This window comes from Vicia villosa, unplaced genomic scaffold, assembly GCF_029867415.1.
Source record: "Vicia villosa cultivar HV-30 ecotype Madison, WI unplaced genomic scaffold, Vvil1.0 ctg.000759F_1_1, whole genome shotgun sequence".
Taxonomy (NCBI): Eukaryota; Viridiplantae; Streptophyta; class Magnoliopsida; order Fabales; family Fabaceae; genus Vicia; species Vicia villosa.
Genome location: NW_026705340.1, coordinates 121,737 through 146,826, shown reverse-complemented (window position 1 = coordinate 146,826; position 25,090 = coordinate 121,737). Strand labels below are relative to the sequence as shown.

Here is a 25,090-nt window from a genome sequence, read left to right as displayed (position 1 = left end):
TAATATTTAAACCTATAAGTCTACAACAGTACTTCAACAATGTAACAACAACAATATTTTAACAATATTACCTTAAAATGTTGACAAGCCCAAAAATACTTTCCATAATTGCTGGGGGTTCTTGCCCTTTGAAGAACAATAGTGTCTCCACAACGACAAAAAAGGGTTCCATATAAGATTCAAGCTACTAATCACTTCCGAATCACTTTTATTTTTTGCTGCTGATGATGAACTACGACCAAAACTCATGATTACAACCACCAATATACTTGATTTAGGTTTCAATTTGTGTTTTTTTTTCAATATTCGAATAAGGGTTTGATTTGGGGGAAACAATAATCTATAAGGAAAGAAGAAGAAAGTTAACATGAAAATCCACTTCAGCTGCCACATATTATAAGTCTAACACTGTTTGTTCGTATTTGACATAAAGGACTTGTTTAACCTTATTTGAAATCGTAAGGGACTAAATTAGTCATTTTTAAAGAAAGAGGATTAAAATGGATTTAGAGGATAAAGTTGGAGACTAAAAAGATAGAAAAAAATGCTCTAAAAAAATGGTGTCTTTTAAAGAAAAAAAACACTAATATATTTTTCAAAACATCTTTATTTCTTATATGGTAAATAATTAAAAAAAAACATTCATTTTTCTCACATAGTAGGAAATGTGATTTTTTCTTACACTAATCACACTTTTTCTGTTGTCACAATTCCTTTTACACACATAAAAAGTTTTTATTCCACGTTTTTTCTTCTCCCGTTTCCCTATTTCCCAGTCAATCCCTCATCGGAAAGAAAATCTCAATCACCTGAGTTACATTTCAGAGCTAAAAACTTAACCACCTCAACTTCCTAATTACACCAAAATTCAACTTAAAAACCGTCCAAATTCACATTCACATCCAAATTCACATTCAAATTCAAATTCATATTCGCAGATACAGAAAGAACGATAACCAGATCTTGAAGCATTCTCTTCTTTCCCGGTTCCAGAGTGTGGAAAGGGGAGAAGAGATCGCAACTCCTCCGTTCACCGTCGTCGGAAAATGGCTCGAATCTTCGAGTACTTCGTCGTCTGTGGAATCGGTCCCGAGATTCGATCTATCGACGGAACCAAAGGCTACCATGGTCCTGGTTGGATGTACCTTCCTTCTCTTCTCGATCAGTATCCACCGTCTACTCACACTCTCTACCCTCCTCCACCTCCTCAGCTTCCAACTGTAAGTAATTCATCAACAAATAACAGAATCTCTTCCTCTGCTTTCGCACTTTTTATACTGAATTTCTGATTTCGAAGTATTCGAGTTTATGTAAGTAAATCGTTCCTGATTTGGCTTCTATTTTCAAGATGATGTACTGACGTAAGTGATTGTTGATTTCAGTGTGTTTTGCCGGCTGGTGTTGAGTTCCATTCTTCAGGATTTGATCCGAACGATCCTTCCACGTTTCCGCGGAGTTATCCGATTGTTTTGACCGGTATGCATTTGTGTTTGCTTTTAGTATTCATTTTTGCTTTTGATTTTGGTGTCAGTATCTTAGGAAGTTAGACATTGTTTATCAAAGCTTCCTGCATAGAAGGTTTAGGTAACTTAGGACTATTTGGATAAAATACTTAATTAAGCGCTTATATATATAAGCTATTTCTATAACAAGAGATAAGATAAAGTCAAAAGCTATTAGGTGTTTTCATATAAGCTATTAGTTGCTTTCATAAACTATCATGGAGAGTTTACGGAAATAAGCTGTGTTAAGTAGTTTTCATAAGCTCTCTTAAATAGTATCACAGGTACTTATACCAATAAATAAGCTGAAATAAGTCCATTCATAACTTAGTTACCTGGTTGTGAACCTTAGGTACAAGGCCATGTTGTACGGTTATTATATGATTAGAGATTTTAAGTATATTGGTCCATTCTTTTACTGACAACTGTGATATTATTAGTTGACATGTTGTCTCGGGGATAAAATAATCAGGTCATTTACTTGGGAGATTTCACAATCTATATATACAGCAGTAAATAGCCGTGAAGTGTGTTGTTAATGATGGGAATTTTACTGGAGGAAAAGTAGTAAAATACAGCTAATGAAAGGATAAATAAATTTCTAGTAGTGATAGTGATCGAAACCCGATAATTGAATTACCATGAAATAACAATTTTATTAAAAAATGGGATAGAATAGGAGAGAATCTCTCCTCAAGGGTTTCCCCTTCACAATAGAGAATACTCTTTTCACAATTTCAAATTCAATATTCAAAGATGCTCTGTACTCTGTGTTCTCTTATTTATACACATGCTCTCTATAACAAACTCAACTAACTGAGGAACAAGTTAACTAACTAATTTCTATAACAACTCTTAATTACTTTAACTACTCTAATATGCATCATTAACTGATAGTTTGTTGGTGTTATTGCTTGTTTGGAATAAAGTAATCTTGTTCTTCCAATTTCTGCATATTAGGAAACTCCCTTAAAAGAAGCCACATGCTTAACGCTAGGGAGATGCTGTGAAAATAATTTTATCCTAGGGAAAGGAGAGGTTCTTAAAATAGAGGCATTGTGTTTTAAAAAAGTAAACTAAGAAACTATTCTAAAGTGAATGAATACATATCTAATGAGGTTGTATCAAAACAAATATTTTGAGAGAGAGTAATGTTGGACCTTAAGATCTGCGAAATACTTTAACATTTCACCCTTACAGTTACATTTTCCTTTTGTGATGACGCTCCCATGTTCTTTCTTACCATGTTTTTAAAACATTATTGAGACATAATTTGATCTTTCAATAAATTTAATTTGGTTGCTTGTATAATTTATATCTTCTGGTGTGTGTATTCTGAATATTACATTGACTTAAAAGTTTAATACAGAGGGCGATGGTTCAAAAATCTATGTTAGTTGCATTTCTTTCCGCGATCCAGTTTGTGAAGATATTGTGGAGGCCTACAGGATACAGGGAAATTCCTATGCTGACAAATGCATCTGTCTAGTTTCACGCTCGCCAAGTTTCAGTGTGCTAAGGAGTGCCCTAGAGGAACTGTTTGTTTTATGTTTCTCCCCAACTGGAAGTAGGTAAGTGTATCTTCTCCATGATGGTAAAAACTTAACCAGCTTTCTTATGGATCCGCAGCTATTGAGATTGTGACAACCTTTGTGTATGTTCTGCACAACAGTCTCAAAATTTGGGTTGGGCCTAACTCAACCTAGTGTTATCAAATAGCGGCACCATGGCCGCTATGGAGGATATTCATGACAGTTTTCAGGCTCACTTCTATGGTAAATATCATCCGATATTGCGGATTTTTCTGCCATAATCTGCCTTCTGCCATCGACAACACTAACTCAGCCCTACAAAACCGGCATGTAAGATGATGATCGTCCCCATTTATAAACACAACACATGCCATATCTCTTAGCAATGTGAGACTAAATGCACATCTTCAAACCCAACACAAAGAAGGTATTGGGGGCTTACAATGAAGACAAGTTAAATGCCGCTATTAAGGCGACTAGGGGCGGACCGCAATTAAGGCGGAAATTCCAACACACCCCCTCACGCTTGGGCCTCAATGAGCCCGAAGCGTGGACGACACAGGAAGCCCAACAATGAATCTAGGATAGGCTCTAATACCAGAATTTGGGTTGGGCCTAACTCAACCCTACAAAACCAGCAAACCGGCTTGTAAGGTGAGGATTGACCCCACTTATAAACACAACACATGCCATGTCTTTTAGCAACGTGGGACTAAATCCACCTCTTCAAACCCGACACAATGCAGGTGTTGGGGGCTATAATGAAGGCTAGCCAAATGTCGCAATTAAGGCAACTAGGGGCGGACCGCAATTAACGCGGAAATTCCAACAAACAGAAACCAAAGCCTTTTTGTATGTTCTATACAGTAGTTTATAAAGTAATACTCATTTCAATTCATTAGAATATCAGTACATAACTAGGTTTCTTCATTTTTCCCTTTTGAAATCAAAATATAGCTGAATTTTGTTTTGTTTATGCTTTACGAATGTGGCTAAATGCGCTTCCTTAGATTAATCGTAAAAATCCATTTTATTGTGTTTCCATTGCATTTAATGTTCCCAGCTCTATAACTATTTCAGCAAGCCTCTATGGGATATTATATCACATATGGTGTCCAATGTACCTTTGCCTACTCCTGGAAAGGAGCGAGTTCTGTTTGCTATTGAGAATTGTCTGCTTTCTGTAGAGGCTCCGCCAAACTATGGACTTCCCCATGTTGATGTATGGTCTCCTAGAATCCTTTTGGGGATTTATTAGCTGCTTGCTTATGCTTCATTAATTAACAACTGTCCTAAATTCTATGCAGATATCATTCCAGCCTCTGGTACAGTGTTTAGATGTTGACAACTTAATAAGACTTTTTACAGCAGTGCTGCTTGAGAGGAGGATTTTACTTCGGGCTAACAAGTACCTTTCTTACTTATCACAATTAGTATTGAAATAGATAGATCCAAGTTACATTTGGGTTACATTGATATCCCCAGTGGCAATGATCTGGTTTCTTGGCTTCCATCTACACCATCATAAATATCATTGTATAAGTTTCACATGTATTTTCTCTATGCTTCATACTGATGATATGGGACAGTTTGTGCTCCTATTATATTTATGTGGTCTAGATCATCTTATATTATACACTACTCTTTTTTCTTTTATTTTAAATTAACCACTAATTTGGTAGTTACTTTACATAAAAGTGTCCGATACATTGAGATTTGAAGTACTTGTTATTTCAATATTTCTTGCATGATTATTTTTGGGGTCAATTAGTGTGGATGACAAGCTTCTAGATGTAGTAAATATTACAGCTGATCATCCTTCTCCCTCAATTTTATCTCAGTTGTTTGGTTATGGTAATTTGTCATTTTGACTATATTCAACTCAGTTGTAAAATGATTGTTTAGTCTGTATTTTCTTCTGGCAGGTATTCACTTCTAACTCTTGCATCAGAGGCCATTTGTCATCTAATCTACCCATTCCGATGGCAGGTACTCGATCCTTTACATCTGTGCTCCAGTCTGGAGTTCCAGTTCCCTCCTGTTTTTATCGCAGCACCACCTTTGATGTTATGACTAATTGCTCACGGGGTCTTGTTTCTAAAATTCCTGTGGGCGGACTTACATTTGTGTTACTAACAACCCCAACCATTTTTCCTTTTAATCACTATATCAATGTTTAAGCAAACCTCCTCAAATAGATAAAATATCCACCCACCCCAGTAAATTTTGACTGTGTATTTGACAGTCCCACTTGAAAATGCATATCACATTTTTGTCATGCTATTTTCCTACAATGCTGGCACCTCTTGTTGACTTGCTTCTAATGTTTGCTTTTTTATTTCTCTTTCTCAAGCATGTATACATTCCGTTGCTGTTTTACAGTGGAGTAGATTATATTGATGCTCCAACACCATATATGATGGGACTCCATTCAGGTGTTGATATGACTGGTCTAACAATGGATGGTGTAAGTCAGTACTTCTCATGTTCCTCTCCACCATTGCCGCACTTATTCTAAAATATCCAGTTTTCGTACCAAGTAATTCACCTTGTAGTTATGTATATGATATAGTAACTAGTTGTTGAATACAAGTTGCCTGTAAATTCTTGTATTCTTCATTTAATCGAAATTAACTTACCATTGTTAATGATTTGCTATTTGTAATGGAAACAATGATACTTATGAGTGGTTAGAAGTAATTTCTATTGATTCCTCAGCGAGTTACAACTTTATAATACTTTGTATTTTATTCTCAAAAGTTTCATTTGACATTTTTTATTAACAGGATTAAGTCAGGGACTAATGCCTTTCTACATTCTGTAGCATGTATGTCCATGATGAGCCCTGACTTTAGACAAAATTATCTATAGGTGATTTCAAACAGCCGTGTCAGAAACAAATTGTTTTACTTCATATATGAACAAATTTTGATGATAATTTATGCTGCTTAAATATCAATTTATTGTTGTCATGTTTACAAATTTAAAAATGCAAAATAGGGGAATGCTATTTTTTTATACTATTACTCTATTTGTGTTAAGTTCTCAGTAGTTGATTGTGTGCTTAATACCGTTTCTCTGTCATCAGTGGTTAGACAAATTCTGTTTGTTTCAAATGATGGTTGGTGGGTTTTGCCATGATAAAAAATATTGTCTTTTAACCTCTTGTAGGTAGTTGTTGTGGACCTTGAGTATAATTCTATCACTACATCAGAGGAAATTCCACCTATTCCTGAGCCAGAACTCAGCTTTTTGCGTGGTGAGATTATGAAGTTATTACATCCCAATGTAATTGGAATTGATGAAATGAAGGCTGGAATATATAGTGTATCTGAGCATTTTCCTAAACTTAGGGCTAAGCAATGGGGAGAAGATCACGACCTTCAGCTAAGGTGATGTTTGGGTGTTAACTTATTCACTACTCTCCATGCTTTATTATTTTCATTTGAGAGTCTCTTAATAGTTTTATTGCACTAGAAAGCTGTGATGTATACCATTTGAATTTTCTGTTGGAGATGTCGAGATTAGACACTTGTTAAATCTTAAGTTATCAGATAGAAAACCCAAACAATGATAATTGTATCTTAGAATTTCTTCAATGCATCTTTCACACGATCTCTCATGAATATTTGTATGTTTCTTTATTTATCATTGTTTCTTTTTGCGAAGTCTTCTTTTGCTAGGAGTATTTATGTTGTAAATAATTTATATTTGTAATTATTACTAATAATTGTATTAGGCCTGACGGGCAACATCGTCATTAACTTTGTCAATTCTAATAATGATCAGTTGTTAGATGTTTCTACCAAATTCCTGCGAGGATCTAGAATTAACTATATACTCTCTCTGGTCTTATTTATAAACAAAAGTCTTCTAAATTTTTTGGCCTTAAATATAAGCAAATATCAATAAATATATGTGCATTTAATGCTTCTATTCCAATATTTAATTGAGGGTATATTAGTAATTTTGTTATATCTCTTACGTGAAATCAAGAAAATTAAATACACTTAACTATCTCTCTTAATAAGCGTAAGATTTGTCTTTTTTGCTTATAACTTAGACCCGGAGTTGTATCAATGTGGCAAGCTGGGTGTATATGATATATTTTCTCTAGCTTGAGGGAGTGTTGATATTTTATTATTATAGGAATAGTTTGTAAATATACTCTAGAATGTTCTTAGCACATTCCTTTGACATTAATGCTCTTTAATGTATAGTGCATATATAATAGAATTTCCATGATGCTATTGAGACACGGTTTCTGCATATGTTTCTCATATTGCTTTATTTCCTCTCTTTCAATAGTTGCATCTTTGTGAACTTTAATTATCCGTTGGCTGATATTTTCGCCAAGTCTCTGATAGGCCTGTAAACAACGTACGTATGTGCCAAGCTTGATACATGTGATGTATACGAACCAACTTGAGGGGAAGAGTTGAGATATTTCCCTTATCTACTTTCATTTATTCCTATTTCTGTAATCTTTTAGGATCTTGATTGAAAGCTTTTAGTATAAGTAAATAATCTTGATTGTAATCTCAAGTCTCACATTGGTTACATATAGAGTCTTTAAAGAGTTTATATAGAGGGACACCCCTCACCTTACAAGTCGGTTTTGTAGGGCTGAGTTAGACCATACTCTAATTCTAATATGATATCAATAGCTTATCGATTGGACCCCTCACCATTTAATATGCACGCCAATCCCTAAGGGGGTATATTGGAAAAACCAAGTCCCATATATCGACAATTCGAATTCCTTGTAATTACAAGGTGATAGATCTATTTATAGATCAAATGACAGCTCAAAGCCTAACTGATAGAAACTAGTACCAAAATAAAATTAACAGTAGAAAGTGACTTTTATTTATGGCAAAATATGTTTACAACGAACACATAATTACAAACACTAGAGAATACATAATTCACACATAAACTAATCCAAGAAATTTGAGAGTCTTTGTCTCTCCCTCCAATAATTCGAGAGCTTGGCTCTCTCTCCCAAAACCATTCAAAAACTATCCCATAATCAGTTTCTCCCTTCCTTTCTCTATTTATTCTAAAACAGAAACACACATAACCCATAACTGCTACACATATCTGACATCAATAGAAATAACTACCCATACTGCCATAATAAGAAGTCTAACACTGACAGACATCAATAGAAATAACTATCCATAACTGCCATAATAAGAAGTCTAACACTAACTTTCTGTTAGTTAGTTCCTAAGTTTTAGGGATTAGTTAGACAGAGGGATGGGTACTGTACAGCAGGTGTAGCGTAAGTGCAATGTATCAGAATCAATTAAAACCTATCTAGGAGGGTTCAACTAACTTAATGATAGTTGAATCTTATCCTCTAAGAAATTGGTAGTCTGTTTAGTTTCGTCAAAAGAAAATCTGTATAGTAAAATTTCTATATTAATGTCTTATGGAATCATCTTCAGTCACCTTAAGACAAAGGACGGTTAATAGTTGAAGTTTAGCAGTGAGATGGTTCCACATATATGTTGATTTGTATCATTGTTTTGCTTATTGAGTTTGTTATTTATCAAATTCAAATTAAGGAGAAATTAGTGCGTGTTTTTTTCATTTAAAAAAAAGTAAACATTAAGATAATATGGGATCAAAACTAGGTAGTTATTTAAAAGCGAGTAATGAAAGTTATCACTTTTATTCTATAAGCTAGACTGATGAACTAACGAGATTGTCACGGAGCTTAAGTGGTAAAACTTTTATGAACACCAACTCATGGTTTGTTTGTTTATTGATTGATTTGTTCTTTCTATTAGACTCTGTATGTCTGTGGTCTATCCTCAAAATAGGCATCGACAATTGTGGACAAATAAATTTTCCATTTGCGTTGCATTCATATTAACAAACCAGAGATGTTGGTAGCGCAATAAATTGTGTTTAGTCTGATGTATTGTCATTTTGTTTTTTGCAGGATGATATTCCTAAAGTTCTTTGCAACATTTTTAACTGGTTATCGCAATTTTCTTGTATGAATTTTTCCTCCGTTTCAATGGTTTGGTTTTCCAGCTTCCATTGAACACTTTGTTATGAACTTACCATTTTTTTTGGCTTCAGGAAAATAGTGCTACTCAAGTCTTCAACACCCAAGCTTTTTTAAAGAAGCGGTCTCGATCTACCAACCAACCCTCGGAGCCCATGGTAATTTTAGGTCATAACAAGGACTATATTCTCCAATTAGCAATGATGGCAAATACCAATGTCTCAAATGATCCTTATCATGATTATATTTATTTGCTGTTGTGGTGGTCTCATAAAAGTAATAGTGAAGATTCGTCTTCATGGTCAGATTCTCTTTGCTTGATGATTTATGAATGAAATGCTAATTGTATTTGTTGAGATCTCACAACAACAAGATATATGGGCAAAGGGGTCATTATAAGGCTTAAACAATACCCCCTCCCCCAATGCAAAATTTTGGGGCTGAGTTTGGCCTCAAGCTCAAATTGTAAGGTGATACTGGAATTATTCTAGATCCGTTATTGTGTTTCCCATATTTGTCCACACTCTAGATGTTAAATTCTAGGCACGAGGGTGATATTAATGGCCACCCTCATTTGTCCACTCTCCAGATATCATGTTCTAAATGTGATAGGGTGTGCTGAGATCTCACATCGATTAGAGATATGGCCAAAGTAGTCCTTATAAGGTTTGAACAATTCTCTGCACTGGATCTAGCTTTTGGAGTCAAGTTAGGCCTATACCCCCAAATTCTAAAAGTATTCTTCATATCATTGTAAATTTTTTCTGCCTTCATACTAATTTCAAATTTGATTTTTGCAGATAGCTCAGTTCCTTGACTCCCATGGTTTCTTGGATTATTTGGAGAGAGGGGTTGGTTTCGATGAAAATAACAATACTGTTCTTGATAAGCTACAAGATGCAATTGGAAGGGGTCAAAACCCTATGTCAGTTTTTCCTTCATCCTCGGTAGAGCCTGAGATTTTAACAGTAACAGATTCTGCTGTTGGAAAATCAGGTGAAACAAATTATTTATCTCCAATTTTTCCAGCTGAATGAAATTGTGAATTTACACTAAACTGGATCTAGTTTTCACTTCTCTTGTCTTCAGAATCTGGAGCCAAATATACTTATAATAGATTTCCATCAAACATCAGAACGGAAGAGCAAGAAGAAAAGAGGAAGCAGATTCTTGCAACCATTAGTAATGCCTTTGAGTACTCAGGAAGGCATACTCCAAGGTAATGCTAGCATTGCCAGAAAGGGTTTTTTATAGAAAATTACACTCTTCTCTCCCCTAAGGGAGGCCAGATTGCACTTCCTTACTTCTTATCTTAAAATCTACCCTCCCATCCCCTGAGAAGTAAATATAATTTACTCTTAGCTTTTATGTTCTCTCTCTATGATAAAAAGATTATTCATATTTATTTAAATAGGGCGGCCTGATAGGCTTAAAAGATATTTTTTATGGCTTGGGGCATAGCCTTTTTAACTAAATAGGCTTATAAAAAAGCCTATGCCTTTTCAATTTAAAAAAAAAAACAAAGCCTGGCCTGAGCCTGAGCCTGAGCCTGTATAGGCTAGGGTCCTGTTAGTCGGCCTGGCCTATTTCCACCCCTATCTGTGATGAGAAGAAGAATTTGTATTAAGAATCAAGGCAAGAGAAATGAGGAATTGATGGAAACAATTATATGAACTAAACAATTTTATTGACTAGGAATATAGAAAAATCTTTTCTCCAAGAGTTTCTTTCACCCTATGACTGAGCCATGGCTCTGTTTAGTTAATGCTAATAAATTTGAATGTTCCCTCTACACTTGCATCTTTCTATTTATTATGTAAAAAATTCCCTCTAACTACCTAGCTGAGCAATTTTACTGTCTCTAACTAATGTCCCAATCTTTTCTATCCTATCACCTTGGAATATTTGTATTTTCTCTGTGTCTATATCTTAATTTTTTTTCCTGTGTTGAGCAGTAAGGATCCTTTAACATTTTTTTTTCCTGTGTTGAGCAGTAAGGATCCTTTAGCAGATAATCTTAGTCCACTCGAGAGAGCTGTAAGTTAGCATCCCCAGGATAATGCTACTTGTGTGCCAATTGATGCAAATGGCCCCTAACATTATTAACTTTATGGTTTCAGGCTGAAAGAGAACTTATGGTGCTGGACATTAAGGTTAAGCTACAGGTAGCTTCTTTGATGCCTTAAATTAAATATATTCCCTCTGTGAATTTTTGTGCGCAAAATTGCAGAAATGTATTTTTTTTTTCATTTAATTTCTTCCTCTCTTTTAATATTATGTTTTATTTTTGTCACAGGGGTTATGGCTGCGGCTTCTTAAACTGGGATCCACAGATGATCCTCTCTCATCTTTTGAATATGGAACAATACTTGGTAGATCTCATCTCTCTTGCTAATACTTGAGGAGCAGATATTTCTTGTTTGTTACCAGAAAAACTATTCTATATTAGGTGTCTGAAACAATTACCTAAATATGATTATATGGTTGGTTTTGCAGCTTTGATTGAATCTGATGCGGAAGGAATTGGTGGTAGTGGATTTGTTGAATGTATAAGGGAGCATATGCATTCGGTTAGTAGCTTTAATCAGATAACACTGATAATTATTTTTTTCCTGGTACGAAAGCTTACGCTGGAACTTTCTATCAGGGTTGGCACTGTCAGCTCACCGAAGAACAGTTTATTGCAGTGAAAGAATTGGTAAACAAATTCTTTATGTTAAGCTTTTTAATGCTCCATATGTGTTGCAAAGAATAAATGATTATAAATCTGTGAATGACATTAATTTATTGTGATACTACCTATCTTGATATGCAACCAAGCAAACTTGAGGTCAACTTATAAACTTAGGAGCTACATCTTCCTTGATTATTCAAACCTGTTTCCTGACCTCCCCTTCCTCACAACAAAATATTCAAACCACTAGGGTGGATTATTATCCAATATTGATATTAGTTAGACTACCTTTCTAGTGGCTCTACAAATCACGAGATTGGTTTTTATATTTGGTCTTTGAAAACTGGTGTGCCAACAGTAGTATCTCAAATTTCTCGCCGGGATTCATCATTGAAATCTATAAATAATTTATTTTCAAGTGCAACTTGGTCCAGCTTTCAGAATAGAAAATATTTGGCTTAAATGTGCGTTGTATTCCTTTACTATTGTAGAAGTTTTGATTTAATTCCCCCGGTTTTGGTTACAGAAATGCTGTCTTTCAAATCTTCAATTTGATGTTAAGGAAATGATATGACAAGCATTTCTTTGACATGGTTTCAAAATGAGGCTATGCTAAGAAATGTGATTCCTCATACCGCACTTGTCCACACTTCAGATAGATAGCCCTATTAGTGTGAGGTGATACGTTGAGAGTTGAGATTCATATCATTCCACATGTATTAGTCCAGCTTAAAATGTGTAGTTCTAAAAGTAAACATATGTTTTAGGAAGTTCTTATAGTTGTTTGCAAGGCTTAGAAAGTTCTCACCTTTCAAGTCGGTTTTATGGTGTTGAGTTCGGCCTTAAGTCCAAATTCTTAGAGTAACTCCCCCTTCTAATTGAGTGAATAATTTTTCCTCAAATATTTTGTTAACTTGTCTCCTTTCAATTTTTTTCATTTTTTTCCAGCTCAAAACAGCTATTAACCGTGCAACAACACGAAGTGACTGGTTGACCATTAGAGATGCTCTTGAAGTTTCTTCCGATATGTATAAGAAAGACAATAATAATGTGCCAGACTATGTCCAACGTCATCTAATTTCTCTATCTATTTGGGAGGAGCTACGGTATGGCCTGCATGTAACTAACTATCTCTACATCGTTTTATCATCAGAAATTTATATTGAGCTGGTCATAAAGGAGTGTTTGACGTAGTTCATGCACTTCCCTTGCAGGTTTTGGGAAGGATATTTTGACTATTTGATGGAGCAGTCTTCAAACAAGTAAGGATTAACTTTTTTTGCATACATTTATTTATTTTTAATTTTATTATGTTTTCCTTCAAACGAAGTTTCCTCATTGTTTACCTTCTACTGGTATATTTTCTACCCTCAAGAATATTATCTACGTTTACCTAAAAAACCGACTTGTATCTTTTATGTATCTAATATTGAGGGTAATGAGTGGTTAGATGCTATTTGGATAGAAAAAATGTTGTATACATTCTCCTATCCCCGTCAGTATTTTCACCCTGCACCCCCCTTCCTCATCCTTCCAACCTCAGAAATGAGTTTTTCATCCTGGTAATTATGCTTTTATGGTAATTTCAATACTGCTTATGGATGAATGGGTGGATGTATATGTTAAAGACGTAATGTAAATTAGTAGTTATGGCTTGATTGTATTAGAGTATAGTTTTACTTGAGTGTTTACTATTGTTCTTGTGCTTTTATCAGGTGACATATATTCTAATAAATTTAACTTATACTTTAATAGATAGTATCATGTAAACATAGTAAATTGCTTAACATTAATCTTTGTATTATGATTCAATATACATATAAAACACAGTCTCTCTCCCCCATGCATTCTCATTTTGTTTTGTCCTCTTTCTCAACTCTTTATACTTTCTGAACAAGCATCCAAATATTTTAACTAAGCTGAGAAAAATTAGACATGCCTATAATTTTATAATCTTTATTGTTCTATAGACTATTGTTTATGAATTTGTTTTCTTGTCAGGTCAGCCAACTACGCATCTCTAGTGACTGCACAGCTTGTTGTGTTGGCTTCACACATGGTATTGTTTTGGCTGTTCATGTGCTTGAATTTCTATATCATCTCCTTTAATATAATTTAAGTCGGTTGTATCATTTTATGCTAAATACTGAGACTCGTTTGTATTGATTAAGGCTGGACTAGGACTTCCGGACAATGATGCTTGGTACATGATCGAAACAATTGCAGAGAGGAATAGTATCGGTTCCAAACAATTTGTAAGTTATTTTTTCACTGCGTAATGCATATATCTTATGAAGTTTGAAATATATGGTAAATGGAAGCCTATTCATTAATATTGCAAGACATGTAGTTTTGGATTTGGTGAAGAGCTTTTATGAGTATATATAGAAATAACAGGTTCTACCTCAGCATGTTTCTATTTGCACCCTTGTTCCATTTTTGGTTGTATAATTGGTGTGAATAATCACTAAAGTAGTTGTTAATGGTCACTATTGTCTTGATTTTGTGCAACTGAAAGTTTGAGCACATAGCAAGATTTATCACAGAACTGTTCCTTGTGTGATTGATTCAGATAAAAATTAGAGGATTCTTGTCTCATATCCAACAACTACGAAATGGATACTGGGGATTCACCTCAATGAAAGCACAGTCTGTGTCATCACTTGCATTGCCATCTCCACATTCAAAAAATGCCACAGATGAGGATCAGCAACCAACTGAGGCTACCGGTGTTGGTAGAAACTGGGTGCAAAGTATGTTCAGCCGAAATACAACATCTAGATCCAGCTCATTTAGTCGAGTTCGTAGATGGACATCTGACGGAGGCAATTCAGGTACTTGTTATAACATATCTATAAGTGCAATTATGCCTCCTTGACTATTGAATAAGCTGCCAGCATCATTTTGCCCTATTTCCGTATAATTTCAGTCACCAGTGAGAATGGGACTCCTCGCAAACAAGATCTATCTTCTGGGGGGCAGAAGAAACTTCAAACTAATGTCCGCATGCTTAGGGGTCATAATGGTGCCGTTACTGCTCTTCACTGTGTTACAAAGAGAGAAGTATGGGATTTGGTGGGTGACCGTGAAGATGCTGGTTTCTTTATTAGTGGAAGTACAGACTGCTCTGTAAGTGTCTTTATCTTTGATATGGACTCATTCTGTGCCCAAAACAAGGTGACGTGCATAAAGTTTGTGCAAATATGCAGGTTAAAATATGGGACCCAAGTCTTCGCGGTTCTGAACTCAGAGCTACTTTAAAAGGGCATACAAGGTTCTCTCTCCCTCCCTCTCTTGAAGTTTCTTGTACGATTGCTTACATCTTTGAATCTATAGTTATGTATAACCTTGCTTAACTTTTAATATAGGACTATCCGAGCCATAAGTTCAGATCGGGGGAAGGTGGTGTCAGGATCTGATGATAAGTCTGTTTTGGTGTGGGATAAGCAGACAACTCAACTTTTAGAAGAGCTTAAAGGCCATGATGGACCGGTATTCTTAATTTTAAAAATATTAATGTGATTCTTTTAAAATTATGAACATTGGATAATTGAAAGTTAATTTAAAAAACCAACTGTGTAGGTCAGCTGTGTACGCACGCTCTCAGGTGAGCGTGTGCTAACTGCGTCTCATGATGGCACTGTGAAGATGTGGGATGTAAGAACTGATAGATGTGTTGCAACTGTTGGTCGTTGCTCTAGTGCTGTTTTATGTATGGAATATGATGACAATGTGGGAATCTTGGCTGCGGCTGGAAGAGATGTGTATGTTACCCCCAAAAAAATACAACTTCAGATACTTTTTTATGATTCAGATATTTGTCATTCATTAATTATCTAGAGTTTAATCCGGTGCTTGGACCATAGGGTTGCCAACATGTGGGACATTCGTGCTAGTAGGCAGATGCATAAACTTTCAGGACATACACAATGGATAAGGTAAACAAGAATTATATTTCTACTTCTCTTCTACTTTATGTGTTTGCTGATAGAATTAATTATCAGTGTAAATATTCGAGAGTGATTGTTACTTGTTAGTATTCCTAGGCTTAACAACTTCCTAGGTTAGTGCTTATTCAGTAAGCTTCATTGTATTAATTGTAACACTATTATAAATAAGTACAAGTAATGTGATCTAACTTAAGACACACTGAATTTACAAAATTCTTTATTTACAAATGTAAACAAATATCTATTTCTATATAAAAATGCAGGTCATTAAGAATGGTTGGTGACACTGTTATTACCGGTAGTGATGATTGGACAGCAAGAATATGGTCTGTTTCACGAGGAACATGTGATGCTGTCCTAGCATGCCATGCAGGGCCAGTATTATGTGTTGAATATTCTTCGTTAGATAGAGGAATAATAACGGGTTTGTATATCCAATTTTTGGCTACAGTGTCATTTGATTATACTTATTTTTTCAGCTCTTGAGGAGAGTTGTTCGAAGAGAATTTCTTTGTTGTGTTTTAACTTGCTGAAGGGTTAAATTTCCATTGCAGGGTCAACCGATGGCCTGTTGCGGTTTTGGGAAAATGATGATGGTATGGCAGCCTCGTTAATGTTACAAGCTATTTTGATTCCTGGCATTTAGCTTCTGTTTTTCTGTTTTTGTTGCAAATATACAGGCTATTTAATGTCAATTTGACCTAGAAACACCAATATGTTAAATAGTATCGTTTGTTGTAGCTTAACCTGCAGTTATTCATATAACTACGCCTGTCATTGTAAAATACTATCATAGTACTGCCAGTCCACATGTATAGTGACTTGATCTTGCAAATTCAAAGAAGCATTTTTCTAAGAAATACATAGGCTGTGTCACATGCAATAACATTCCAGAGGTCATTTTATGTCCACAGTTCTGCTGTGCATTGTCAAAAGGAAATTTATCACCTAATAACATTGTATTCATTGAATGTGCAGGAGGTATAAGGTGTGCAAAAAATGTAACAATTCACAACGCTGCCATATTATCTATAAATGCCGGGGAGCACTGGTTAGGAATTGGAGCGGCAGATAATTCTCTTTCTCTCTTTCATCGGCCCCAAGAGAGACTTGGTAGTTTTTCTGGCCCCGGGTCAAAGATGGCTGGTTGGCAGCTGTACAGAACACCACAAAAAACAGTAGCTATGGTATGCGGTTTTTTGGTTGTCATATAGTTTCAAATTTCTTTTGACTAAATAATTTTAAATGTATGCATATATATATATATATATTTCTTTTTCATGCCCCAAAATAGGTATGGTTCAAAATATAGTTTTTTTCCCTGGTAATGTTTTTAGATATAATTCTGTTATGATATTCTTTGCCTCCAAGATTAACTTGCCAAGTTCATACACTAATTTCTACACGCCTGATGTAACTGTATTTATCATCACATTATCTCTACTACTACTACTACTACTACTACTACTACCACTTTTGCTATTTCTCTAGATGATTATCCTTGAGATTGTTGAAGTTACTTTAGTAACCACATCACTCCTTTACATATTAAGTAAAAAAATTAAATATATTTCAATCTCTCCATGAAACCATTCCTTTCAGTGACAATCTATATGAATAAACTTTATTGCGGATTACTTTAATTAGCATCAGTACTTGAGAACACATTTTTGCTAGACATAAGTGGCTGCCTGGCTGGGGAATGTTATTGTATGCATGTTTAATTCTTTCTCTTTATCATCATTTGTTATTTTTCTGGGCTGACTTTGCCTGTTTTATGACATTCAGGTAAGGTGCATTGCTTCAGACTTAGAGAGGAAAAGGATATGCAGTGGTGGTCGTAATGGGCTTCTAAGACTATGGGATGCAACCATAAATATTTGAGCCTGAATGATAGATATATGAATGTAATGTTCATGTTTGTAATTGTAACAGTGTTGTTTTAGTGAAAAGCTAGGCACCCATTGAAGGGTGTTTTCTCCACTTTTTGTTTATTTACTGGTGAAGTACAGAATATGCAAGATATCTCAGACGAATCTTAAGCTTGGAATCCAAGTTTGGCTGTGATAATCTCTGCTGCATTCACGTCTTTGTCTTTGTACCGTGGTTAGAGGTTCATGTATCCGGAATGTACATAACTTTGATGAAGAACAATTTTTGTTAGTGTGGATAAATTTAGTTAATTGTGAAGAATTAATCCCAATTGATTTTGCAATGAATCTTACTGTTACTTTGTTCAAATCAAGATTCTTGTTATGCGTTAAATTTGGAAATTATTAAACAAACCACTTATTGAACACGGCAAAGGTTTTTGAGAAATTGATTCATATCCGCCACTCGTGTTTTGTTGATATTGCGATTATTACGTGATTTGTTTGACTACACAGCGATCGAAGATATTATTCATGTCCCACTGGTGGAAGAAGTTACGAAGGATAGATTGGTATGGCAAGCAGAGGAGAATGGTTGCTATAGTGTGAGATCGGGGTATCGTATGTGGAGGAATATGCGGAGGCAAAGTGGAAATTCGGATGTGACGACATTTTGGAGTAATCTTTGGGGTATTAAGGCTCCTCCCAGAGTAAAACATCTTTTATGGAGAATTTGTCAAGATTGTCTTCCAAATAGAGCCCGTCTTCGTCAGCATCATGTTCAGTGCCCGGGTGAGTGTCCTTTTTGTGTAAATAATCTGGAAGATACTTGGCATATTTTCTTTGGTTGTTCTGTTACAAACCAATGTTGGCAATCAGCAGGGTTGAGTAGTATCATTGATCATCGTTTGAATTCCTTTCCAGATGTAAAGTCGCTTTTTGGTGACATATGCGACAAAGAGGATAGGAAAACTGCTGGTAGAGTGGCGGTGATGATGGAGGTTATGTGGAGAAATAGAAATGAGTGTATTTGGAATAATGAGAAGGAGGAGGCTTCGAAGCTAGGTTGGTTGGGTTTCCACAAGTGGCGGGAATAGTTTGAAGTTCAAAAGCCGGGTGGAGTTGATTCCGGGCAGCATCACGAAATTCTTTGGATCCCTCCGGATTCGGGTCGGTATAAGTGTAATGTGGATGCGGGTTTCAACAATATTTGTGGAACATCTAATCGGGGTTGGTGTTTTCGGAATAGCTCCGGTGATTTTCTAAGTGCAGGTGTGGCGTGGGATCCAGGGACGCTTTCTATCATTGAAGCGGAAGCTATAGCTCTTAAAGAGGGTATTCAACAAGCTATATCTATGAACATTACCCAAGCTACTTTCGAAAGTGACTCGCTTCGGGTGGTACAAGCTATCCATTCCAATATCACAGGAGTGTCGGAGTTTTCTACTCTTATTAAGTTCATTCAGTCGCTTTTAGCTAATTATCCAAACTTTGAGGTTGGTTTTGTTAAACGTCAAGCGAATATGGTTGCTCATTCGTTAGCAAAGGCGGCCAATTCTTGAGCTATACGTAGTCGTATCTATAATGTTCCTCTTTGTATTGAATCTTTAATTAATAATGAAAGAAGTTAGTTTTGCTTTGCTCAAAAAAAATAAAATATGGAATCACTAATCATAGATTTGAGCATATGATAGAAAAAGAAAAATGATATTCCTACACCTCATTCATATACTATACCTATTTTAATATTATAATAATTAAATAATATTTTAATAAAATGTATATTTTTTATTTTTTATTTTTTTTAGAATAAGAGGTGCTGATATAAAATTATGTGATTAATTAATTTCATAAATTTATCAATTTATATTTTATTAATCAATTTTGTTTTATTATTAAAATTGTCTTTAATATATGTGCGTTTATTAATCACCTTCAACACTTCATAATTAATTATTATATTTCATTAATGGCTAAATTACTGTTTTAGTCCATTTGTTTTGGTATTTTCACGATTTTGGTCCCCCTATTTTCTTTTTAAACAGTTTTAGACCCCTATTCCAATTTTGTTCATAAACAAATCCGTACATGAACCGTACATGAACAGTACATGACCGTACATGAACAGTACATGACCAGTTGGTTCAAAATTGGGATGGGGGACCAAAACTGTTTAAAAAGAAAATAGGGGAACCAAAATCGTGAAAGTGTCAAATTATGGGGACAAAAACTGTAATTTAGCCAATTAAATATATGTGTAGAAATATTTTACTCAAAATGGATTCAAATTAAAATAAAAACTACTATATTATTAAAAGATATAAAATATGTTAAGAAAATAAAATAAATATTTTTTTATAAATATTTGAAAAGATATGAAATATAATGTTGGCATGGGAATAAATAATAGTATTTTTTGGAATTAGATAAAATAAAATAATATAAGAAAAATTATGAAAATGTATGTTGCAATGAAGAATTAAAAAGTAATATATAATAATGTGATAGTAAAATTGTGACATTCGTAAATATATAATTATATACAAGTAAATATTTTTAAAAATTATTATAAAATTACTTTCATCTAGAAGTTCCATAAATTATATTATTATTCATAAAATAAAAGTCATTTTTTTATAATAAATATTTTAAATATTTTTTAACCTTCTTTTTTAAAGTAGAAGATAAATCAAAGATTACAAGAAGTCAGCCAAACAGAACCTTAATTAATCAACCAGCTTGGACCCGCCAATGTTTTGGTTTTCAATTGAACCGTCCGGTCAGACCTCCGATTTTTAAACACGGTTAGCACGTGACCCTATTCCGAGTTCGTCTTCCACACGCCCCCAATATCCACCTCGTCGTTCTCTCTGTATTCATTTTCTTGCGGATTCCTTTGTTTCACTGGGCGCTCGCTCCTCCGTCGATTCCTCCACTTACAATCACTCTCACTCTCTCAATTCATCAACCACCATGTCTTATCTCCTCCGATCAAGCAAATCTAAGCTATTATCTTCCTCTTCTTCTCTTTCTAGAGCCTTCTCTTCCATCCCCCGCTCCAACAACCAGATCGGATCCATCTCTCCCGCCGCCACCGAACTCTTTCAACGCAACTCTGCTACTCTCCCCAACGGTACCGATTCTTCAATCTCTTGATCATTTCTGCAATTACTTCAATTATTTTATTATTTTACTTCATCGTTAAATATATTATTATGCGTATTTCCATTTTGTTTTCGAATCGTTTGTTTCTATTAGCTGATGCTGAGTTTTCATGTTCTGATTTCTCATTTCTTTGAATGTGCATGTTATTTTATTTCAGCGGAAGAAAACCCTACCAAGGGATACACGCCTGGTTTCCCCCAAAATCCGGAGAGTAAGCTTGGTGGCGATTCTAATGTCATCAATTCTTTGGTACGTGTATTTTTTCATCACTTGCGTGTTTTTTTTTTTTTTTTTTTTGTGTTTTATAAAGTGATTTTAAATTTTTAGCTATAGTAAATGGAGTGAAATATGTTGTAGGCACCTTTGACTCATAATTGCTTATATAATGTTACCTCTGAAAAAAAGGTGTATTCGTGTCGGTGTCGGCGTCTGATAGCGACATCAATACTTGTGATTACGTTTAATTTATTCATTTTTCAAATTATTATTGGTGTTGATGTGTCATTGTCGATGTCGTGTTTTCGGTATCCGTGCTTCTTAGTTCTCTAACTTTGTGGCTGCTGCTATAGGCAATAGTGTAGGGGAATTCTAACAAACCGCAACAAGGTGTTCCTGCTGTTTCTACATTACAATTAACTGATGAGATGTTTTGTTTTGAAAATGAATGATTTTTAATTAATGTGGAAAAGCAGGGTGTTTATTAATGTTCTTGTTTGTCAATAATTATGGAAGGAAACTTTTAATCAACAGTTTTGCATTGGTATATTTTTTATATTCCAAGTTCTTCTATTAATATGAATTGTTATATGAGAGATACAATTTCATTGCCATCTTTAATGCTATAGTCTATCTATGTTGAATCATCTTTGGTTCCTTATTTTCTTCTGTGTCTAGTACTTATTGATAATTAGAAGCCGAGCTATGGTTATTATTATCAAATTCGTTTATGTCTATTATGTTTTTTTTACTATCTTTATTCATGTTTTCCATGAAATTTGATAAGTATGTATTGAATTTAGCCAATTGAGCTTCTGGTTCTTCAAGATTTCCTTATCCAAATGTGGAAGAAATACTTCTCCGTGCTTTCTGAAACACTGCCTGCAAATACTTCCCTTGAGACTCTATTCTCATTTGTAACTTCTTTTGTAGCAATTGGCTAGGAAGTAGTTTTTACAAGTGAATTAAGATTCTTTAGAATTGAATGGTTAACTTAACTTGGTTAGAAATTCACTAGTTAGATACAAGGATGTAGTAATATAATGCAGGTAAAATATGACAGAGTACCTCTAGCTGCTTTTCCAGTCTCTTTTGAACTTTAATATTTTGCCTTAGTGCTTCTGCTATTGGGATTTCTCTTAAATGATTGTGTAAACGAGTTAGAAAAGGAGAAACCAAACTTAAAAGAGATTGTGAAATTTAGCACTAGTATAGTTTTTTACTTGAAAAGTTAGTACTAGTACCCTGAGATTTTGAAATTTGATTCCATTCATATTCTTTATATTCTTTATAATTTATATGTGCTATAATACATGGTCTGCATATTAATTATTCTCATCTTTCCATTTTAAAATTTAAAATATGATGGGATTTGCTTTCTTTTTATTTTGTTACTTTCTTGAATGTCCATTCCAAAAATCTGACTATTTAATCAACAAATTGTGATATATCACGATTTCTTATACTATTTTTGCAGAAATTTGAATATGTGAAAGATGAATAGTAATTTTCTTAAATTTAAAATTACTATTCAAACGCTTGTTTTTCTGTACGCACTCCCCAATGCACATCCAGACACAATTAATTAATTCAATATAAGCTCTTATACGATTAGCTCTTATGTCATTAGCATTCAAATAAGTTATTTATCCAAACAGGCCCTGTATTGCACATGATTATTGGCTATTGGAAAGGAAAGGGGACAAATAACAATTCTAACAACTGGAACCAGATTTCCCACTTTTTCTTCTGTGCATCTCTCAATTATCTAGTCTTTCTTAGATTATTGAGACTCGTGTCTTGTTATTGCAAGCATTACAAAGCTTGATATTATGATAGTAAATAAATGCATTGTCCAGATAATGTGAAGGAAAATCACTATTTTTTCTTAGTTCTGTTACATTTCTAATTGCCACGGAATTGTTCTCTTATGTCAGAGATACCAGGCTCTTGGATTGGACACTAATGTGCTGGCTGGAGCTAGATATGGCACTCAAGTTTATGCTACAAAGAGTCCAATGCTATTGGTGAGTTACTTTATCATCTGTGAATTGAGTCTAATCTATTTGGCTTTCCTGATGTGGTTGATAATATTTACATTTCAATAGGGAGTCAGTACTCTGATGGCTAGAAACTTTGAGAGAAGCACGGCTGCTGACACGTTGGGACTAGTTGGTCAGAGACGTTATGTGAGTGACATCTCAAGTAAAACCAGTGAGATAAAGCCACCTTCCGGTTTTCGCCCGTTATCCCCTCATCTTCCTCTTTATCAGCCCCAGCTTTCTTCAACTCTTTCAATTTGCAATAGAATTGCAGGAGCTTTCCTAGCAGCTGTCACCTTGCTTTTTTATATGATATACATGAAGTTGGGTTTGGTTACTCTCACCTATGATTCATTCTACCAGTTTGTATTCTATTCATCAAAACTCCACCTACTCGCAGTTGAGATTTCTGCCTTAGCCATGTCCTATCATCTGTATAGTACAATTCGTCACTTATTTCTATGATATCAAAGTCAACTGATATCTAAGCAGTATGTTTGATCCTGAGGTAATTTTATCTCTTCATTCATATTTGATTTTTCTTGGTTGTAAAACAATTATTCAGCTTTTGGAAATTATGCTTCAGTACCTTGTTTTTGACATAGATTAATGTCATATTTTCAGGTGGAACTTGCTTGCACATGTCATCAGACTTCATCCGTCGAGCACTGTTAATCTGCTTTATGTAGTTTTGCTATTACCAAAATAATAATAACTTAGAATTTCTTGCTTAATGCTGAGCATAACTATATTTGTTTTGCATCTAAGATTTCAGTGATGTATATTTTTGCACCCCCTCAAGTTGCAAGTAATTGTCGTATTCGATAAAGCATTTGAGTTTAGTGACTCATGAAATACATTATCTCATTTGTCTGATGTTGATGAAAATTTATTTTATTCAAGGCATTCTTTACAGTTTTATATCCTTTTTATGTACATGAAACAAATAGCACCACATTCTAAAGATAGAAGCTCTCCCTTCTCTCTACCTTCTTCCGTATGAACCTCCTATTAGGGTTTTCTCCTCCATTTTTTGGAACCCCTTTTCCTCCCTAGTGGAGGCTTCACACCCCGTTATTTGGGGTTTGCTTTTTGAAAACTTCAATGTTCTTTAGTTTTGATTTGGATTAGAATCTGTGTTTTTTTATCATGTCATATCTTGAATGGTTATTGTTTTGTTTGTGTTTTATTGTGATAATTTGAGATTGAGACTCTTAATTGGGGGGCTGTCATGTTCTGTCCCTGTTAATTTTGACGTGTAACGTTTGTATGTTTGTAGGACTAGGTCTCTTTGATTCATAATTGATACTGTTTTATTTGTTTAAATGCACAGGAACTGCTCTTTATTATAGTATGGAACCTATGGATATAAATGTGGATGTAGAAGATCTAGATAACAATATCGACATATGAAATTAAGCTACTACGTGGTTTCTGTCCATATAATTAGTGGATTGAATATTTCAAGTTTAATAAAAAGCAATATGTTACTACTTTAAATGTTCTTCTTCCTTTTTGTTTTAAACTGGTAGAAATTAGTAGTATATGTAAGAGTTTGAATTTTTTTGGGGGGCTTGTTTGTTTATGAATCGAGTGCATGTGTTAGAGAAGGTGATCATATCTGTTCTTCACTCTAAAGCTCAAATTCAACAGTGAGAAACCAGGTGTTATATTTATTCTCGAAAAAGCTTCTTTGGAAGTCGCTAAAGTCGGCAAGGTACTTCAATTTTCTGCTCTATTTCTTTTGTTATATGGATTTAGGTCATGTTTGGATTCAATTGATTGAACTTACTTATCTATTGAACTGCTTATATCATGTCATGTCTATATGTGCTTAATTAGGTTGTTCATCCAAACATGGTCTTAATTTATATGGTCTCGCTAATGATTTTTACAATGTCAATTGATCGTAATTGCTAAATCATTAAAAACATTTGACTTTAATAATAATTTCGTCTCAAGTCATATATATGATTGGTAGTGATTTGTTGATGGGGGTCAAATTTTACACTGATAATGTATCAAAATTAAACACTTGTTATAGTATTTTTTATTACTAGCAAAGATGTTGTGCAAGAATTATTGTGCAGAGCATAGAGGTGTAAAAATTCTGTTA

The 25,090-nt window shown here is 34.5% G+C and overlaps 3 protein-coding genes and 1 pseudogene across 4 annotated transcripts; all 4 read left to right on the top strand.

Moving 5' to 3' along the window:
• Positions 1 to 703: 703 nt before the first annotated feature.
• LOC131631043 (DENN domain and WD repeat-containing protein SCD1-like) lies at positions 704 to 17,854 on the top strand. Of its 2 annotated transcripts, none has more exons than XM_058901801.1 (31): positions 704 to 1,220; positions 1,383 to 1,476; positions 2,872 to 3,073; positions 4,115 to 4,256; positions 4,342 to 4,442; positions 4,960 to 5,023; positions 5,388 to 5,501; positions 6,206 to 6,426; positions 8,988 to 9,042; positions 9,131 to 9,214; positions 9,857 to 10,052; positions 10,146 to 10,275; positions 11,051 to 11,093; positions 11,177 to 11,221; positions 11,353 to 11,428; positions 11,553 to 11,626; positions 11,704 to 11,754; positions 12,679 to 12,836; positions 12,945 to 12,992; positions 13,732 to 13,789; positions 13,902 to 13,985; positions 14,303 to 14,564; positions 14,660 to 14,859; positions 14,940 to 15,004; positions 15,099 to 15,222; positions 15,313 to 15,494; positions 15,597 to 15,668; positions 15,944 to 16,104; positions 16,235 to 16,276; positions 16,659 to 16,867; positions 17,469 to 17,854. In XM_058901801.1, exons 1-31 carry the CDS (start codon positions 1,047 to 1,049, stop codon positions 17,562 to 17,564), a joined length of 3,627 nt encoding a protein of 1,208 aa, XP_058757784.1. In that variant the 5' UTR covers positions 704 to 1,046; the 3' UTR covers positions 17,565 to 17,854. The 2 variants fall into 2 exon arrangements, with proteins under 2 accessions (XP_058757784.1, XP_058757785.1); XM_058901802.1 differs by having other exon boundaries at positions 1,190 to 1,220; positions 2,862 to 3,073.
• Positions 17,855 to 17,976: 122 nt separating this feature from the next.
• On the top strand, positions 17,977 to 19,167 carry LOC131631044 (uncharacterized). The gene is made up of 2 exons (XM_058901803.1): positions 17,977 to 18,343; positions 18,476 to 19,167. Exons 1-2 carry the CDS (start codon positions 18,175 to 18,177, stop codon positions 18,646 to 18,648), a joined length of 342 nt encoding a protein of 113 aa, XP_058757786.1. The 5' UTR covers positions 17,977 to 18,174; the 3' UTR covers positions 18,649 to 19,167.
• A 1,161-nt stretch (positions 19,168 to 20,328) lies between these two features.
• LOC131631042 (succinate dehydrogenase subunit 3-1, mitochondrial-like) lies at positions 20,329 to 23,766 on the top strand. The gene is made up of 5 exons (XM_058901800.1): positions 20,329 to 20,684; positions 20,874 to 20,965; positions 22,870 to 22,959; positions 23,041 to 23,482; positions 23,599 to 23,766. Exons 1-4 carry the CDS (start codon positions 20,525 to 20,527, stop codon positions 23,437 to 23,439), a joined length of 741 nt encoding a protein of 246 aa, XP_058757783.1. The 5' UTR covers positions 20,329 to 20,524; the 3' UTR covers positions 23,440 to 23,482; positions 23,599 to 23,766.
• The window catches only part of LOC131631032 (potassium channel AKT2/3-like), a 52,271-nt pseudogene continuing 50,648 nt past the window's right edge, over positions 23,468 to 25,090 (top strand).

Coding starts and splice junctions, on each gene's coding strand:
- LOC131631043 (XM_058901801.1), top strand. CDS start 1,047: ATGGCTCGAATCTTCGAGTACTTCGTCGTCTGTGGAATCGGTCCCGAG. Junction 11,222..11,352: donor ACATTAAGGTTAAGCTACAG/GTAGCTTCTTTG, acceptor TTTTTGTCACAG/GGGTTATGGCTGCGGCTTCT. Junction 15,223..15,312: donor TTAAAGGCCATGATGGACCG/GTATTCTTAATT, acceptor CCAACTGTGTAG/GTCAGCTGTGTACGCACGCT.
- LOC131631044 (XM_058901803.1), top strand. CDS start 18,175: ATGTGGAGGAATATGCGGAGGCAAAGTGGAAATTCGGATGTGACGACA. Junction 18,344..18,475: donor GCATCATGTTCAGTGCCCGG/GTGAGTGTCCTT, acceptor ATTCCTTTCCAG/ATGTAAAGTCGCTTTTTGGT.
- LOC131631042 (XM_058901800.1), top strand. CDS start 20,525: ATGTCTTATCTCCTCCGATCAAGCAAATCTAAGCTATTATCTTCCTCT. Junction 20,685..20,873: donor CTCTGCTACTCTCCCCAACG/GTACCGATTCTT, acceptor ATTTTATTTCAG/CGGAAGAAAACCCTACCAAG. Junction 20,966..22,869: donor CTAATGTCATCAATTCTTTG/GTACGTGTATTT, acceptor CTCTTATGTCAG/AGATACCAGGCTCTTGGATT.